Consider the following 19,658-nt stretch of genomic DNA (forward strand, 5'->3'; position numbering starts at 1 on the left):
CATAAAGTCACAAGTCTTCCCAGGCAATAGCTGATCAACCTGCCAATGAGACTGTTGTTTAATTCTCATGTATTTTAGAGTCATCAGAACTGGAGGGAAATAGCACTAAAAGTGTGTGTGTATATATATATATATATAAATACATACTGTGCTAAAAGAATACCTACTGTGGTAATAAAGGAATTTCATATGAGTGAAGAGAGAGTAATCTCATCCGGATGATAATGAGACAATGAGGAACGAAAGTGCAAAAGGCAGGACAACTAGCATATGCCCTGTATGCTAGTTCTTCACTCGTTTAGTGCTAAACCTTACTCTGGCTAAGCTGTATTTCTGCCATCTGTGTCCTTGAGTTTGTTTAATTCCAGAGTTCTGGAATGGAGGGTTAAAAGCAAAAAATCTAGGTCCACTTGGCTACTGAAGAGAGTAGAGATCACTAGTTTGCTAGATTGTAGATGTGCATGGTGATCATGATGGTATTACAAGGATGTATTAGCACAATTTAAGTCAATTTCAAGATGCCACATAGTTTTAAAGGATATTTCATCTTGCCAGTCTACATTCTGTTAGAACACTCTGTCTTGTGCAAAATTCTGAGCAAACCCTCAGGATAACATTACCAGATAACCAACACCCTGTTCTAAGAGGGCCTCTGAGCTCAGCAGTGACTAAGGAGAAAGGGCACGTGTTCCTGCTGATGGAATTATATTGTCTTACAGGCAATAGCAATGTGATGATCCACATACCATAAAACATTACCCAGATGCTCTCTAACAGGTGCAAGCATATGATCTCTCCAGCTACAAAGATCTCTGACATTTATGGCCCACTGTGGCTCATCCCTTGGTCCTTGTGGAGAATACTGGCTCACAGAAGGTGTTTGAACATGTCCTGTAGTCTAAATCCATGATATTTTCCCCATGCTTTATTCTGTTATTTGACCTTCTACTCTTCATTTACTTGTCCTGACCTTCTCTTGTTGCCTGTACATGTGAAATAGTTTGTGAAAGTTTCTTTCCACTGGTTATTACAATAATTATTACACATACATAAACAGATCTTCAGAACAAGTTAGGATGATCAATGTGTGATTTTGGACATTTTCAGTTTTGTGATATCATGAAGTACTTCAAGGGGAACTCAATTTCTGACTGAGGAGAAGACAGAAGTTTTTCTAATAGCATATGACATTATTTGTATTTTAGTCCCAAATATCATGTGAGGCAATCTCCTGTTAACTTTATTCACAATCTGAGGTTCTGGAATATCTTGCATGCCCCCAAAACAGCCACCAAGACAGATGTGACCGTGGCTTGGAGTTGATTTTTTTTTTTTAATGCTTGAAGAATATGTAAGTTTTGTTTCTTGAAGTATTGCATAAACAGTGGACTATGTAGCTTTATTCTGCTGCATTGTCTGCCCTCCCTATCTGTCTGGAATTATTGTGAATTTGAAATTCAAACTTTAGTTTTATCTCTGATAATACTGATCTCATATATGCAAGTCAAGTACTAACATAGAGCTACAATTCAAATGCAAAGAGTCCAATTAATCTGAGTACCAACAAGGGCTTATCAACCACCTGGGATACAATTCTGTAGTACGTAAACTAGAACAAATGAATTACACTGTTGTATCTGATTGGGAATTAAGCGTCATGCTACAAAGGTTTGACATCAGACAAAAATACCCAGTACTTTACCCTGTGCTCAGACACTGAGAACACACAAACCCCATGATTAAAAGCAATAAATGCCAGAGCAGCCAAGATATCATCATAGGGGGAGCCCTACTAGATGAGCAGTGGCTTGGGGGATGTGAGACAGCATATCACTATCAAGAAAGTCTGAAGTCCTGCTGACGTTAGAACTGTGTCCATCCACACGTCTTCACAGTACTGATCATTACTGAATTTGCTGATGAACTAATGTGCATTCTGCTTAACTTTCTTTGAACCACTATTTTCAGGTATTACCCAATGCAAGACAGCCTTTACACTCTGCACATTGCTAAAGGCGGCACATAGATTGTACAGTTTGGCAGTTCCTGTCACATCATAGTCAGGACAATCTCATTGAAATAAATTACTTAAGCAAAGAGGTTCAGGTGCTTCAGGTTACTTTTTTTTTTTTTTTTGAAATAAAGCTCAAAAAAAAGCTCAGTTTTAAAATTCAAAATAATGTCCTAGTAATTAGTATTTAAATAATAGTGTTATTTGGCACAGTCTCTATTCCATGTGGTCCAGGTGAAAATATCAATAATCTGAGGAAGATCTTACATTTTAGTCCCCAGTTCTGTGGCATGGGACTAGAAAAGTGCTAATAAATCTATGAAGATGAGTTTATTTTAATACAAATTTAGGTTCAGATTTTCAAAATGTCTTCTAGAATCTTTAGATTCTAACTTTAGAGACATCCAAATAGATTCAATTAAGAAAAAAAAGAAAGAGAGAAAACCAAGCAAAAGTAGGTCTTGTTCAACCTACCACAAAAAAAAAAAAAAATGTAGGGAGGTGGAAAACAAACAAACAAAGCATCAAAAAATAACAAACATTTTGGCTGGCAATATTTCAAGAAATTCACCATTAACAGCATGATTTTACATCACCTAGCTTAAAAAACCCTGAATCTCGTTTGCACAAATGTTGAAGATGTTGAAGTTCTGGACGAAATCAGTAGGATCTGCTAGATACTCTATGTTTATTGTAATAATGTCTGTTTTATACTAGTAGTATAAAATTAAATTATACCAACCCATCAGGGCTGTTTGATAACTTCCATCAATGAAATTAGCAATGCTTAAATGTACTTTAACCCTTGTGATTTCTAATCCCCTCTACAAGTGGCCACATTTTTTTTCCTGTGTGTGGCAGTTTAGGCCGGGTGCCCCCTGCCACTGCTACATGAGATACACCTCTGGTGTCCTGGGTGCCCACCCAATAGGGGTGGACACAGGAAACGGCGTATTTCTACCCATAAATCCTGTGCCCTATAAATCCATCTACAAAGTCATTCTCTTGCTCTTTCTTCCCTCTCTGCCCCGTGGGAGATGCTCTCTCTTATCGGGTAATGCCGGGGGAGTATCCAAGGCCTCTTAGGCCTGTCTAGGCCTAATGCCAGGAGGAGAATGGACGGGGGGGGACAGTCCTAGACCTGGCCAGCCTGAGACTTGCCTAGCAGTGGGAGGGGGAAGAAGGAGCCCTGAGGTTTTGGGTAGACCCTCAGGTGGGAGGAGGGAAGGATTGGGAAGCCTCTGGGTACTATGTAAGGGACTCTGTATGCTTTAGGATGCTCTTTGCCACTATGCTTTGTAGTTTTCTGTAGTTTCACCAATCGCTTTTCCATTTAAACTTGCCATCACTCTCCAATCCGTTTGTGTGAGTCTCATTCTTTTGTCCCTTTCGGGGCAAGAGAGGATCTGTCTGGCCCCAAACCAGCACAGATTTTTGGTAGCAGAGGATGGTTTCGATCCATCGACCTCTGGGTTATGGGCCCAGCACGCTTCTACAGTGGCAGGGGGCACCCAGCCTAAACTGCCACATGTGTCTGTGTTTCTATTTTACATGTATATAAAAATCAGGTTTTCAGCTACAAGGAAAATTTAAACCTTTTCTAACCAAGTCGGGTGTGACTGCAAGTAAGAACTTCATTCACAGCTTCTCTTTCATTTTAGATTCACATAGTTGTATTCCTGTCACAATCAGTTAAGAGATTATAGAAGTTATACTTTAGAAAAGAAGCAGAACACTATGCTCTTCAAGTTTTCCAAACCACAGAGGGTGGAACTGAGAAAATTAGAGTAACTCTAGTGAGTGGAGTCTCAGATGTTGTTCAGAGACTTCAGGAAAAAAAAAGGCACAAAACCCAACCAACTAAAAAATCCAACAACAACAAAAAAAAACCAAACAACAAACAAATAAATCCCAAAACATTAATAACAATTGAAGTTTATGTATACAACAGGCACTTTTACTGTCCCTATATTTTCTACAATCTTCTAGTGGTAGGACAACTACTTAACTTGTTTGGAAGTTCTGATTTTTACTTTTTCTCCAAATTATTTGATTGGATAGTTTTGTTAGTAATAAGCAATACTGGCAAATAAATAAACAAGCAAACAAACACACACCCCCCCCCCCCAAACCACAAAACAACAAAAAAACCCCAAACAACCAAAAATCCCCCAACAACAAAGCCCCAAACCAACCTAACAAAAAAACCCACCTCATGTGCATTAACTTATACCCTTCATAATTTTAATGAACTTTTATTCCTCAACAGGATTGCCAAACACTACATTTCACTCATTATTCAAATGATTTTCTAAATGCAGTAGCCTGTGCATCTGTCTTGTACTGTTTTCTTTAAAGACCTATCTACAAAGAAATTCCTTTACTACTGTGTCACTGGACATGCAGTGGTAGATCTGTGCCTATGCCATTACACTCCACTATAACTGTGTCTGCATGAGTGGCTGTTATGGTAATTTTGGATATCTGGCATTAATAGCATCTTACTTTTTCTTTAGGTTTCCCAGTTCCTGAGGTGAGCTGGTATCGGGATGGCCAGGTTCTCTCTGCTGCAGCTCTACCCGGTGTGCAGATCTCGTTTAGTGATGGCCGCGCTAAACTGGTGATCCCCACCGTGACAGAAGCCAACAGCGGAAGATACACTGTACAAGCCACCAATGGATCTGGGCAAGCAACTAGTACTGCTGAACTACTTGTCACAGGTATCAAGCAGCTGAAGAAAGATGCATCTCTCTGCTAGCAACATGAGAGTCATAGCTGAAAAGTCACAGATAATAAAAAAAGTTTTCAAGTACCTTATCAGCAAAGAAATACCAAACCAAATTCCTTTTCCTAAATCAGTCTCACCAGTAATTTATAACTGGTGTCCTGTATAAAGTTTAATCTTGACCTTACAATTTCTTACCCACAATGACAAAATTCTGCTTTAGCCCTGTATATGCTTCTACTCATGTGTCTGTCACACCAGCTACATTCAAACTACTCAAAACAGAAAGGATCAAGTTCAGTAGGATGGAGCCCTTCATAGTATGTAATGGTACAAATGATATTTAACAGAGTAACTTACATAAACGGTCCTACTCGAGAAATTGTGCTTATTACCTGTAGTTATGTTCAGTGTATCTCCAATTCAAGAAACATTTGCAATCATGGGTATAGTCAGAAATATAAGAAAATTTAACCACATGAAAGACCTTAAGGATATTTGAATTTTGGCAAATCAGCTCCTAATGTTTTGAATGTTTGAGAAGGTAATATTGTCTGTTAGTAGCATGTGAAGGAGAAAGGACTTGTGAACTTCCAGTAATGTGAATATCTAGCCCTTACAATGCTTTTAAACTGAAGTTATTGTTTTTCTACTTATTTCTTCAATAAAACTGCAGCTGGAACAGCACCACCAAACTTCTCACAACGACTACAGAGCATGACTGCAAAGCAGGGAAGTCAAGTTCGACTTGACGTGAGAGTGACTGGAATCCCTACACCTGTGGTGAAGTTCTATCGGGATGGAGTAGAAATCCAAAGCTCCCCCGATTTTCAAATTTTACAAGATGGAGACCTTTACAGCTTAATAATTGCAGAAGCATACCCTGAAGACTCCGGTACCTATTCAGTAAATGCTACAAATAACGTGGGACGTGCTACTTCAACAGCCGAACTGTTAATTCAAGGTAACGGAGTATAAGTTCCAACATATGAAAATGAGATTTATTATTGCAGTAATACATTGCAAACTACTTCATCAAAGTTTTATTCAGTAAATTAGTTTTTAAGCTCTTTCTCAAGAGTTACTAATTTGCTGTGAAAAAGCAGTGTCCTTAGTGAAATTGGTCAAATATTTCTGTCTAAGAATTTAAAAGGTCCTTTTCTCCAGAATGAACCACCTTTAAACTGAGGATGCAGTTGCTTTCATTTCATTCTGTGTGTTCGCAGAGTTGTATTTGAAAGCTAGCCTTGATAGGCTGGATCACTGTATGTGGTCTTCTAACTGAGCCTGCCAAGGAGGAAATTCTTAGAGAACTGTAGCAGTGAGTTTTTCTGTTCGGTGCAGTCTTGCTTGCATTTCACCTCAGTCAGGCTTCCATTCTGTAGTCATTTGACTGATTTTGAAGAATCCACAATAAACGTGTTTTGTTTTGTTTGTTTGTGGGGGGGTTGGGGTGTTTTGTTTTGTTTTGTTTGTGTTTTTTTTTGTGGGTTTTTTTGTTTGGTTGGTTGGTTGGGGTTTTTGTCTCCCTAATGACATAGTAATATAGAAATATTTCCACTGTTTTCACAGTTATCTGTCTATTAATACTGCAGGGTAAGCAGATGGTTTCTTAGTTCTTTCTCTGTTGTTTATACAAATTTCTAGATAATTGGAATTGACCATTCATTTATTTCTGCAACTGCTTATTGTCTGTTGCCATATGCAATTCTTCTGATCATGATTTCTCTTCCAAAAGGTGAGGAAGAAGCCGTTCCTGCTAAAAAGACAAAGACAATTGTTTCGACTGCTCAGATTTCACAAACAAGACAAGCCAGAATTGAAAAGGTATGTTTTTCTAAAACAAAGCAGGTAAGGCTGAAAGGTGGATGATTACTTCTACAGTATCTCAGACTTGTTTTCTTGATTTCATTGTAGAAGACTGAAACCCACTTTGATGCCAGATCACTTACAAGTGTTGAAATGGTCATAGAAGGTGTGACAGGCCAACAGCTCCCACACAAAGCACCTCCACGAATGCCTCCTAGACCTACATCAAAATCACCAACTCCACCAGTAATCGCTGCAAAAGCACAAATGACTCGACAGCAATCGCCATCACCTGTTAGACAATCACCGTCACCCGTAAGACATGTCAGAGCACCAACACCCTCACCAGTAAGGTAAACTTACTATTGTTTCAAACAAGATTGCTTTTTGAATCCCCACATACAGCAGTAACGCTGTAGAATGAGAGCATAGCATAAAATGGAAGAATGCACTGACTTAATACGGACTGAGTTTGTTCTGATGGTAAGCTATATTGTGCTATATTTGCCACTGCTGTAGGAGTGCATGCTTGTTATGTAAATTTCCTCTCCCATATAGAAGAATATCCTTTAGGGAATAAATGCTATTTGATTGCTGAAGTAGCATTCAGAGCTCCGAGTTCATAAAGAAAGAAAAGAAAACAGTAGAACAATTTGTCATTAATTGGTTTAGAGGAACAGAGGAAAGAGCAGTGGCACTCTGAGTGGCAAACTGAGTGGAAGGATATGTAAAAAACATGAACACATTCTATGTGTAATAATAATGACTGTGGATGTAATGTTTTGAAGATAGGCAAGGTAAATATGTTTATGGGAAAATTAATTTAACTCTGCTATGTAAAGAGTCTTGAGAGGAAAAGTTAGTGATTGAAGAGCGGTACTTGTGGTCTAAGAGATCCCAGGAGGTCTGTGCTGAGAGGCAGATAAATTGCTTTGGAATTCTTGTAGCTTCAGCATCCTGAAGCACCAGTGTCATGGAAGGAACATCTTCTAGCTGGGTACTCTGAAGAGCCCTATTTAAATTGCTAGAGCTAAGTATGCTGATGAATTTTGCCCCCTTGAGAATAACTTGCAAGGACAGGAAGAAACAGTAACGGGCAACTGCACAGATGCACGAATGACTCAATATTGCCACCTAGAGTGCACATAGAGCTAGACGTTTGTCTAGCTCTCCTACTAGTCAAATCACTTTTAGAAGCATTGTACATTAGGTAATAAATCTAAGCATTAATTTGATGCTGCTGCCCTCTAACGATGAAATTTGTTAATGTTATCTAGAAATACATCTTTAAAAAAATTCCTCTCGAATAAAATCTAGGTTAGAAAGTATGTTAAAGCTTTTTTAAAAAATGTGTTTTCAAAACTGCTAGGATTGGGATTGAAATTTCGGAATTTCAATGTAAGTATGGGGAAAAAAACATGGGCCCTGAACAGAGGCTTGCCTGGAGTCTGAACACATATAGGGATGACACATGGAAGAAAATGAGATGGAGTGCAGGAGTAGATATGGTTATGTTATTGCTAGGTGGCTGCCGCTTAATGTTTTACCAAGGGTGGTTACACTAATCATTTTGTTTGTCTACAGAGACCAAATCACAAATATAATACACAGTAGCCACAACCTGTAAGACCTTCTGTGTTATATTTATGAGGAGAATTAAGATAGAATAAATAGAAATGCATGGTATATTTTAAATATATGTGCTTGAGTGAAATGCCCTTTGACACTTGATTTTATTTCTTTTTGAAAACCAGCTATTACAGTAGCTAGTAAGCTACTACAAGATATGTTGCAGTAATAAGTATGACAAAAGTACACATTAGGTATAATGTTAAAAAACAGTAAGTGTAATTTGCAAGTAGAATACCTCAAAATTTTTTTCAAAATCAAGTGATAACATACTGAAGATACCCTAAATGGGGAATGAATTCAAGTTCAGGCTAAAGCTGTTTATATAGTAGTTGTCACGTGACACTGCATTAATTATAGTAATACTTTATTTTTCATTAGATCAGTTTCTCCTGCTGGAAGAATCTCCACCTCACCTATCAGACCAGTGAAATCACCATCTCCAATCTGCAAACCACACGTAGTTACAACTGGGGCTGAAGTCCTTCCCCCTTGGAAGCAGGAAGGATATGTTGCAACCACAGAATCCCAGATGAAAGAAACAAGAGTTTCTACAAGCACTACCCAAATAAGAACTGAAGAAAGATGGGAGGGGAGATATGGGGTCCAAGACCAAGTTACCATTAGTGGTGCTACTGCTAGTGACGCTGCAGCTGGTGCTAGAGAGGTAAAGTCTATTTTTTATGAAGGGCATTGGATTTGCTCTAAGTGTGAACTCACCTCTGCTGAATAGATCTGCTAAATGGAATCTGAGAGGCTGCATATTAAAAAGTGTGTGTATCTGCTGTCGTTAGAGTTCTGCTGCAAATATTTAAACACTTCTTTGCAACATTGTCTCTGTACTTGTTTTGTGCTTCTTCTGAATGTATGTGAAACATGAAAACATGTCTTTTGATGTGACTAATATAGGTGAGAAAGGACAGTGAAAAAACAGCAGCTGTTGCTACGGTTGTTGCTGCTGTGGATCAAGCCATGGTGAGAGAACCAGCTCCAGGTGTTGTAGAGCAAACTGCTAAAAGGACAGCAATGACTGCAGTCCACATTCAGGAGCAGGTAGAAATAGAGCATAGATACTCCACAATTTTCCCTTTATCCCTTCATACAACATGCAAACAAGGCATGATTCACTGTGAAGAATTAACAAGATGTTACCCAGTGCACTGCAAACGCATGCATACTTGTACAGAGCATCTGGTCTGTAAAGGAATGTTTGTGGATTACTTATTCCATTGTTTTCCACCATAGCGGGGTTGAACTAATTATTCTCAAACAGTTTTTTAGTTTAAGAGTACCATCTATTAAAGCAATCCTGTATTCACCCTTGTTATTTATTCTCTAACATTATTCTTACACTGGTGAACTTTTTCCTCTAATATCTCATTTATAATTTCCCCGTTGGGATAAAATAATTTTCCCTTAGTACTCTTCCTTTGCTTGCGATCCTCTCATATTTTTTCTTCTTCTTTTCTTTTGATGATCAGTTTGTTAAAATTAGTTTTAAAGCTTTGGTTTTTTGTTTGTTGATATTAAAATCAGATGAGAAAGGAGGGAATGGTAGTAGTTGCCAGTGAACAAGCCATAAACCAAACAGCCATATCAAGAACTAGAGAAGGAATTGTTGCTTCACAAGAACAAAGACACATCTCTCATGAGAAGGTGAATACAGATATTAACTATGATTGTCATATCCTAGGTCATTCAAAAACCTAATATCTCATAAAAAAAGACATGCCTGTGAACAACACAAATGACATACCAGAATATTGGGGTTTTGCTTTTACATAGGTTCGGTCTTCTAGTTCATATCGTTATAATTTTCCTCTCTCTCCTTGTTGATGACTGGTTTTCCTTTTCTATTTCACTTCCATTATACCTGAGAATAAAAAAGAAGATAGCTAAGCTTGCAAAAACTTTAACTTAGGGGAAAAAATGTTCTATACATGGTAGAGTGATTTACTAGGCAGTATTCTCAATCATTTAAAGAATTGGTATGTAGGAAATACCTCTCCATTTCCAGGTTTTTTTTTTAATCCTGATTTTTGTTTCTAAGCTTGTCATTTGTAACCTGCTTTGTTTTTTGGCAGCACAGTAGGGCAGAAAGAAGAGGAAAAACTCATTCTGCATTGAATTAAATTTTGAAAATACTGTTGAGTGATTGGAATTGAAATTATTTATTATGTGTTTTATCAGACAAATGTGATTTAATAGAAGATCCACTTCTAGAGATAAATATTACATTTGCATTGCAGCTGAAACGTGGGCAAAGAACATGTAACTTATCTTTAAAGTACTGAGAAACAGAAATCAACCCTCTTGCAAAGTGAAAGTTACCTAAAATTTGTTTCTAATATCCTACACTTACTCAAGCCAGTTATGATGCAGGACAGTTTTCCTCTGATCTGATTCTTTTTATTACTACCTTCAGTAGCAAAGCAAGCATTTGTGGAGTAGCAAAGCTAGCATTTGTGGAATGTTTTACTACTTTATGCTAAATGTATATATGTTTTATAGAAAGTCTGCTTATGTCGTTATTTCCAGTCTAGATGATTTTGAAATCCAGAATTTGACCTTTTTCACCCTTTCATTTGTATCCTCTTTTACAAATATATAGAAAATCACATACCTTATATTTTAAAATAATATATAACTTAAATTCCATTATTTGTAAATATCTAGGTACGAAAAGAACCAGAGAAAACTCCAGTACCCACAGTAACAGTTGCCACAGACAAAACCAAAGAACAAGAAACAATATCAAGAGCTAGACAAGAAATATCTACCAGACAAGTGCAGATTGATCACGAAAAGGTAAATAAATGTTACAAATATTTAACTCATTGTTATATTCTAATTATAAAACCTCATTCTTCATCAAATGTGTTACAAATCTTTGCTATGTATCTTTATGGAGAAAAGATTACAAAATATAACACAAAGCAAATCATGCCAGAAACAGGCCCAGCATTTCATATCCAAAGTAGATTGTTGAAGACAAATTGTAATGGTTATCTCTCATGATGTGATGCTTATGCATGGAGTTTGATTTAATGACATTCATCTTTATATGAGGACTGAATGAATCTATTTCTTGACTTAACCAGTGAAAGAGTAAATATTAAGTCAGTCCTATTCAATTTTTATGAAACCCATATCACAATTAAATAGCAAGTGGGACAAGTTTTCTTTAATTCACATACAGATTAATGCAAAATGACTTCATTCTCCTAGCATGTAAAATAGTCTATAACTTGGTTTGTACAAATGAAATATTCCATTTCTCAGGTGACATTTTCTTCTTATTGATAAGCATTCTGAATCTTTACCCTGCTTCCCCAAAAAATTTGACTATAGGTGCGACTGATTACTATTATTTTTCTTTACCATGAAAACTAGATGAGAAAGGAAGATATGAAACCTTCTGTACCTAAGGTAGTAATGACCACTGATAAACCTAAACCACCGGTCATAATAATGAAAAGTAAAGAAGGAATTTCTACCAAACAAGAACAAGTGCGCATAGCCCATCAAAAGGTGAATAGCACTACCATAACCATATTTGATTTTTTTTATCCTCTCTTCTTTACAAGCCTTATGTGTCCCTCAAAAAATACTAATGATACATTTTCAACTCATTTTTTCTAAGATTTATTCCGCTTACAAGCATTTAGAACCGGTGTTAATTAAACTATAATCTTCCACCTCTATCTTTCTCTCCTAACTTTTTATTAATGGAGTGCCCGTAATTGTCTTTTGACTGACCTTTGGAATGGACTGGCTGACTCGTGAAATGCATTTTAACCTCCGCCCTCCCACACACACTCCCTTTAAAAAAAACAAAACTCATTGCTATTGTTCAAATAGGCATTGAGGTTAACAATACTTATTGGTAAACATGTAACACGGAGCTGAGTGCCGTGAACAAGGTTCTAACCCCTTAATTCTCCATTGCTGCTCCTGTTCTGGAATGCTTTCCCATTGTTCAAATGGCTTTCTAGGTCATATTTAGTGGAATATTTTATTTCTGCTATAATAATATATAAAATAAATAAGGAATCTAAGGAATATATAAAATAAAAGGGAAGCTAAGAAAACTCCTGTAGTTCTGAAAATAATGGCCACTGATAAAACCAAAACATCATTCACTGTGTCCAGAGCTAGAGAAGAAATTACAGCCAAGCAAGAACAGATTCATCTAGCTTTATGGTGGTTGACTATAGCTTTTGAAGATGTGAAAAACAGTTACAATTTGTATTATCTGCAAACCTCACCTTGTGAAAGCTACTTTGGGACAATAAGGATTCCCTCAAATAAATTCCTGATAATAATCATAGAATCATAGAATCAAGAAGGCTGGAAGAGACCTCAAAGATCGAGTCCAACCTGTCACCCTAAACCTCATGACTATCTAAACCATGGCACCAAGTGCCACGTCCAATCCCCTCTTGAACACCTCCAGGGATGGTGACTCCACCACCTCCCTGGGCAGCACATTCCAATGGCCAACCACTCTCTCTGTGAAGAACTTTCTCCTCACCTCCAGCCTAAACCTCCCCTGGCGCAGCTTGAGACTGTGTCCTCTTGTTCTGGTGCTGGTTGCCTGGGAGAAGAGACCAAACCCCTCCTGGCTACAACCTCCCTTCAGGTAGTTGTAGACAGCCTAAACTGAGGGGCCCAGAACTGGACACAGTACTCAAGGTGTGGCCTAACCAGTGCTGTGTACAGGGGTACAATGACCTCCCTGCTCCTGCTGGCCACACTATGCCTGATGCAGGCCAGGATGCCATTGGCTCTCTTGGCCACCTGGGCACGCTGCTGGGTCATGTTCAGGTGACTGTCAACGAGTACCCCCAGGTCCCTTTCCACCTGGCTGCTCTCCAGCCACTCTGACCCCAGCCTGTAGCTCTGCATGGGGTTGTTGTGGCCAAAGTGAATAATGATTGTAATGATGAAGTAACACAGTCAATGTGATTAAGTTTCTAGTTATACATAGATTTATGTTTAACTCTGTTAAAAAATGCCACTTTTAAGACTGTAGTCAGATGTATTTGTGAAGTCTTACTCCCTAACAATGACTTTCAAATAATGTTTACTTCTTAAAATTTCTGAGTCTGCAATCTTTTTTTCCTGCAAGATGTTTCCTTGCAATTTTATGATTATGAAACAACCTCTCTGTATTAAGGTTTGAATTGTATTGCTCTTAACGAAAACTCTAACATCTGTTCAAATCTGCCCAGTTTATTACTTTTGACAATTGGATAGAAAAGTTTTTCTAATACAGTCAGGAGGTCTCATGTGGAAGAATAGCTTAGTTACCCACAGCTTTTAGTTAGTCTATCTATTTTGCTAGAAACACTACTGTGCATTCATGAAATACTTTCATGAAAAATATTTTTAAAAGTATAGCATACAAAACTCACTCAGGAGTCAGGCTGCTCAGAAATTAGTTAATTGCTAACTCAGTTTTCCTTCTTTTGTAAAATGATGTAAAATAGGTTAGCACTGATTAACAGATATGCCTGTAGTAAAAAACATGTATGACTACATTCCATAGTAAATACATTCACATCAGATGCTAGACACATTCTTTAGGTTTTTAGTAGTATCTACCAGTTATATAGAGCCAAATGAGCGTACTAACTTTAAAATTATGTGCCATACTCTTAGAAAAATAACCATAAATGGGACTATAAAGTGGGCCTGCATGCAAATATTGGTAAGTATAAAGCACATTAGCATAGGTACGTTCTGAATATGCATAGATAGAGCTTAAAATAATGTCTGTGTTCGAACTGACTTACTGCAGAGTGAATACATTTGACACATCATTACTTTTGTGTATCTGTACTCTCTTCATCTCAAAAACACTTTCCTAAGCATCATATTTATAAATATTTGCCGTTTATGCAAGTATTATGATAAATATTTGTATGAATTGTCCTATGTTATGTGTAGATTGAAGCTGAAAAAAGAGCTGAAGCTGTAGCTACAGTTGTTGCAGCAGTTGATCAGGCACGTGTCCGATCACCCTGGGAAACACAACAAGCAGATGAAGCCTATGTAAAGCAGAAAACTTTGGAATATGGCTATAAAGAGCACACTGTAACAGACCATGTTGCTGAGGCCCCAGCAGAACGTCATGTTGTCACCAAAGAAGTTAAAACTGTCTATGTTCCTCCTGAGAAACATATCTCAGCTGCTGAAAAGAAGGAAGTTAGTTTATCAACAGAGGTTAGACTCAGTTTACATTGCTTTCTTTTCCAAAAGCTATGTCCCAGTGAAATCTGTTTTAGCATCACACCCTCAACATTTTCATTGCTTTGTGTAGATAAAAAGAACCACAGAAACTGAGAAAACAATTCACGTTGAACACCCGCGACCCCGCACAGCGAGTCCTCATTTCACAGTCTCCAAAATTGCTGTTCCTAAAACAGATCATACATATGAGGTAAGAGATGGAAACTATCCAGGCAGAACAGCATGCTCATTTATAACAACCGGTAGATCACCCATTCCACTTGGCTTTTCCTCCCACTCCAGTATGTTGCATTACAAAAATCAAGAACACTTGTATGCTGTCTTCAGTTGTTTTTATTGACAACTTTAACTACTGAGCAGAGATATCCCTCTTCAATCTTATTGTATGCATCTCTTCTCTAGCACATTTAGAAACTGTTTCTTTCGTCCTTGCAGATTACTACATATTAAGATAGTTTTTGAAACAGAAAAAAATCCAGACTACATAATATGACAACACCTGGTTTTTAAGTGTTTTTTTTTTCCATTCTTCTGTTCAACTTCTTCACATAATATTAAAAAATTCCCATTTAATTTATATTTCATTCAAGCATATTATCTCTCTTCACTTGAACTTTAAAAATGAACTGTTTTTTTTCTTCCAACATAATTAAGCACTATAAGAATTACCTAAAATAGCTTTTCTTTAAAGATTAAGATTTTCCAAAGTCATTACACCTAAAACAATATTTTGAAATCTTTCAGCTATTTTTATCACTGACAGTTATGTAATTAGTACTGTTTATTGCAGTATCAACTCATTAAATTGAAAGCAAAATTTATTCAAGTGAATAAAATTAAAGGACATTTCTCAAGTTGCACTTAAGAGCTTCTCGTCCACTTAAAGATCAAATTCCAAAGTTAAAATAAAAAGAAAATATTTGAGTGTTAGATACATAAAATAATTGAAGGATATTATATCTTGATATTCTATTGCCGCAATCTGTAACTAGAATCCGGTGTTGTTTATATATCTTTGGTGGTGTGAACAAATTAATAACTAAGGACTCAACTAGTGCCTATGCATGTTCTGTTTCCCTTGAAAATGAGAGAACTGCAAAGATGTAACTCTTTCTCTTCTGTTCCATAGGTTTCTATAGCTGGATCTGCTATGGCTACTCTGGAAAAAGAACTATCAACTACTTCTGCTGTGCAAAAAATCACCAAGCCTGTGAAACCACCTCAGCTAAAGCCACATGAAGTCAGGATAAAAGCACAGCCAGCTGCCTCACCACCGTTTCCCTTTGGAGAGGCTGCTGAGGCCTATAAAAGTCGCTATGATATTGAAACTAGAGAGACAGGTGTAAGCTTTAAAGGTGAAGCAGTGCAGGAAGAACACTTGGTGTTGCGGAAAGAAGGTGAAGCAAAGGTATGTTATTAAGAAAATTTCTGTCACTTTGACTGACTTATATCTTAAAAATGTGGCATAGCCTCACCTGTTTGGTCTTCCTCATCACAAATTTCCACTTTTACATCATTCTGCTGACTTCTATCTCTTTGTTGTTGTACGTGAATCCTTCTAAGGACCTAGCATATGCCTATGATAAGCAAAGATTTCTCTTTACCTAATTTCTTGTCTAAATTCTTGGCTGATTTGTTTTTAAGGACAGCAAAGTCCTTGGCTTTGTTAGATGTTTATTAACTTTGCTTTAAATCTAGGTGACAGAAACTGCCAGAGTGCCTGTGCCTGCAGAAATCCCTTCTACTCCACCCACCTTAGTCTCAGTAAGTAATTTATATGTAGATTAAGGGAATTACACTGTTTTCACACATTTTTGTATTCCTTTATCTTTGGAAACCTGACCATGAAAAGTCAGTTTTGTTTAATCTTTTTAATTCTGGGTTAGACTTACCCATACCATTTATCTCTGATACAAATGACTCCATGTCTGTTATGGGGGTCATTCTTCACAATTGTCTCATGGAGTAGATTGGCCTTTGGTACAGTGGAAGAGTATCTCACTCTGGTCTGCATAAACATAGTTTTAATTTTCTTGTTAATAACAGTAATGCTCAAAGATCCCAGATTGTTTTTTTTCCTGGATATACTGATGAAGAGAACACTGCTTTTAAGTAGACTTATGATTAAAATAGGTTTTAATTATTTAAATGACTGTTTAGTAGTGAAAATATACATTGACTGGGATACTAATTTGGTGGGGTTTTTTTAATCATACAGGGCCTCAAAAATAAGACTGTGACAGAAGGTGAATCAGTCACACTGGAGTGCCGTATCTCTGGTCATCCTCAGCCTACTGTGACATGGTACAGGGAAGACTACAAGATTGAGAGCTCAATGGACTTCCAGATCACTTTCAAAGAAGGGCTTGCTCGCCTTGTGATTCGCGAAGCCTTTGCAGAAGACAGTGGAAGATTTACCTGCACGGCTACCAATAAGGCTGGGAGTATCAGCACATCCTGCCACTTACATGTGAAAGGTAAGTATATTTACAGAATTGTAAAATCATAGAACTATTTTGGTTGGAAAAGACCTTCAAGATCATGGAGTTCAACTGTTAACTTAGAACTGCCAGGTCATCACTAATCCATGTCCCTCAGAACCATATCTACACAACTTTGAAGTGGATGGTGAGTTAACCACTTCCCTAGACAGCCTGTTCCAATGCTTGACAGCCCTTTTTGTGATGATTTTTTTCCTAATATTCAGTCTAAACTTTTCCTGGCACAACTTGAGGCCACTTCTTCTTGTCAGTGTAGGAAGATTATAATGTTGTTAATTTCATATTACTTGCAGTGCAACGAACATTTTGCCAGCTCCCAAGTAGAATATATGTCTTCACTTGTATTCCAGGTCTGCTAGTAATGGCTGTAAGAACATGAGGAAAATGTCAGTTATAGTCCAGTGGAGACTCTTAACTTGCTTTCTTAGTGGAAGTACCTGGCTCTCTGAGATAGCTAGCTGCTTAACCTTTCTTTCACTTTTTGTTAACTGAACTCACTGCTTAAATATTATGAAAATATTTAAAACCCCACTGTATCATATTTGCCTTGCAGTCTCAGAAGAAATTGAAACTCGAGAAACCATTTCTGAGAAGGCTGTAACAGAAGAGAAACGGTAAAGTTACTTTCCTAAACCAACTGCTTCTACTGTGAGCATTATTTTCTTGCAGTCTGTTTATAAGAGCTTCAGACATCAGCTCACTAACCTGCACTGGAATCTTATTTCAGCTATGTGGAGACAAAGGACGTTGTAATGGAAGATGTGTCTGCTGCAGCAGAGGAAGTATTGGGAGAACCCATACCTCCTTTCTTCATAAGAAAACCCACAGTACATAAATTAATTGAAGGTGGGAGCATTATTTTTGAATGCCAAGTAGGGGGCAACCCAAAGCCACATGTCTACTGGAAAAAAGGTGGAGTTCCTCTAACGACTGGCTACAGGTACTTTGAATACAATGTACAAAAAGTATTTAAACTATTTTAAAGAATATTTAATTGACATAATTTTGATTACTGATGCTGAGTCAAGTAATATCACTGATTTCTGTAAATTATTTTCTTTTCAATGGAAAAGTCATAGGATCATGTCTTAATGTGAGACTTTACAAGGCAGTTACGTTTTCCTACACAAATATTCAAAAGACCATGAAATGAGAAGTGTTACATATCCTTAAAGGCAAATCAAGAAGAAGCTTAATGTTTGTTTTATTCTCTTTATGCAAGTGTTGTCTATAGAAAGCGTTGCTTTCTAGAAGAGAAAAAAAAATGTTTGTAGGATTCTTGAAACATTTAATGCTGTAATAATCCATATGGAGATGTGCTCCTTGCACAGTGTCTGATAAGTAGATCTCTGATAGTTCAGTGTGCTGTTTGTGTCTCATTTGTTTTAGAGCTAATAGTAAGAAAGGAGACCTGTACTTTAGTTTCATGGTTACTTCTCCTACACTGTTGTGCGGATTCCCTGAGTGAGAATTGCCTGCAAATGATATCACTCTTTTCTCTTCTGCAAGTTAGAAGTAATTCTGATTAATTGTATAACTAAAAGCAAATTAACTAAAAACATTCTTCATCAGAATTATGGAGAGCTTGTACTTTCTTTTCTTCTATAGATACAAAGTGAGTTACAAAAGAGAAACCGGGGAATGCAAACTTGAAATTTCCATGACTTTTGCCGATGATGCCGGAGAATACACTATTGTTGTTCGTAATACACATGGAGAAGCTTCTGCAACGGTCTCCTTATTAGAAGAAGGTACTTTATAGATTGAAGAAATGGGGCAAATATTTCTTAAAAATAACTTTAAAAATAAAAAAATATTTTAAACTGTGCTGCAAATTCTTTGAAGCTTTGGTTAATTGAAGAAACGTAAATGGAGATCTGGTGGCTCTGTTTCTGAAAAACAGTATTTGACATCAAGTTCTTGAAATACATTCTTTGCTAGAATTGTAACTATGTGAATCTTACTCTTTTGATGTCCACAACAGCCTACATAACATAAAATATTTAGAGGCTGCTGTAAGGAAAGGAGATTAATCAACTAATAGCTTGCTCTATTATGGGGAAAAAGCTTTTTATTTTTTTTCCCAGTTGTCTTTGTAAAAATCTATAAAATTTGCAGGAAGTGGAGCCATGGTGAAGAAAATGTAAAATAGTCTCTGTAGGTGTTTCCACTGAGAACTGCAACACCTAAAATAATAGCACAGTAAATCTTTTACATGTTTATAAAGCTCACACGAGTGCATTGTTTTTTTGCATTTTGTTGCTGTTTGAATATTATTGTCTAAGCAGACATAACCTGTGCTTGAATCACACACACAAAAACAAAAGCATAAAACCCAAAACAGTAAATGTAGTTTGTATTTATTTTCTCTATTCAATCTGGTGATCTCCACAAAAACTTACCAAAATTAACGTGTTCTTAATTCTTAGCTGATTACGAAGCCTACATAAAATCACAACAAGAAATGATGTACCAAACTCAGATGACTGCATATGTACAGGAACCTAAAGTGGCTGAGGTAGCCCCAGCTATTTCATATGGTGACTTTGAAAAAGAATATGAAAAAGAACAAGCCCTAATTAGGAAGAAAATGGCGAAAGACACAGTGATGGTCAAAACTTTTGTAGAAGATGAAGTATGTATACCACTACATAATAATTTTGTGTACTGACATTTTACCAGTACACAGTACTAATTGCGTCTTTACAAGCTGACTATCTGAGACACA

At 37.0% G+C, this 19,658-nt stretch overlaps 1 protein-coding gene across 1 annotated transcript in view; it reads left to right on the forward strand.

Moving 5' to 3' along the window:
- The window catches only part of TTN (titin), a 242,357-nt gene that overhangs the window by 322 nt on the left and 222,377 nt on the right, over positions 1-19,658 (forward strand). Inside the window, exons 2-20 of the mRNA XM_054381468.1 lie at positions 4,528-4,731; positions 5,413-5,700; positions 6,475-6,563; positions 6,654-6,898; positions 8,556-8,841; positions 9,084-9,227; positions 9,711-9,830; positions 10,851-10,982; positions 11,568-11,707; positions 12,246-12,402; positions 14,127-14,402; positions 14,500-14,619; positions 15,559-15,837; positions 16,128-16,193; positions 16,648-16,906; positions 17,484-17,544; positions 17,658-17,870; positions 18,539-18,681; positions 19,360-19,565. Coding sequence (XP_054237443.1) covers positions 4,528-4,731; positions 5,413-5,700; positions 6,475-6,563; positions 6,654-6,898; positions 8,556-8,841; positions 9,084-9,227; positions 9,711-9,830; positions 10,851-10,982; positions 11,568-11,707; positions 12,246-12,402; positions 14,127-14,402; positions 14,500-14,619; positions 15,559-15,837; positions 16,128-16,193; positions 16,648-16,906; positions 17,484-17,544; positions 17,658-17,870; positions 18,539-18,681; positions 19,360-19,565 — 3,428 coding nt within the window. The remainder of the gene's footprint in view (positions 1-4,527; positions 4,732-5,412; positions 5,701-6,474; positions 6,564-6,653; positions 6,899-8,555; positions 8,842-9,083; positions 9,228-9,710; positions 9,831-10,850; positions 10,983-11,567; positions 11,708-12,245; positions 12,403-14,126; positions 14,403-14,499; positions 14,620-15,558; positions 15,838-16,127; positions 16,194-16,647; positions 16,907-17,483; positions 17,545-17,657; positions 17,871-18,538; positions 18,682-19,359; positions 19,566-19,658) is intronic.

Source organism: Indicator indicator, chromosome 5, assembly GCF_027791375.1.
Source record: "Indicator indicator isolate 239-I01 chromosome 5, UM_Iind_1.1, whole genome shotgun sequence".
NCBI lineage: Eukaryota > Metazoa > Chordata > Aves > Piciformes > Indicatoridae > Indicator > Indicator indicator.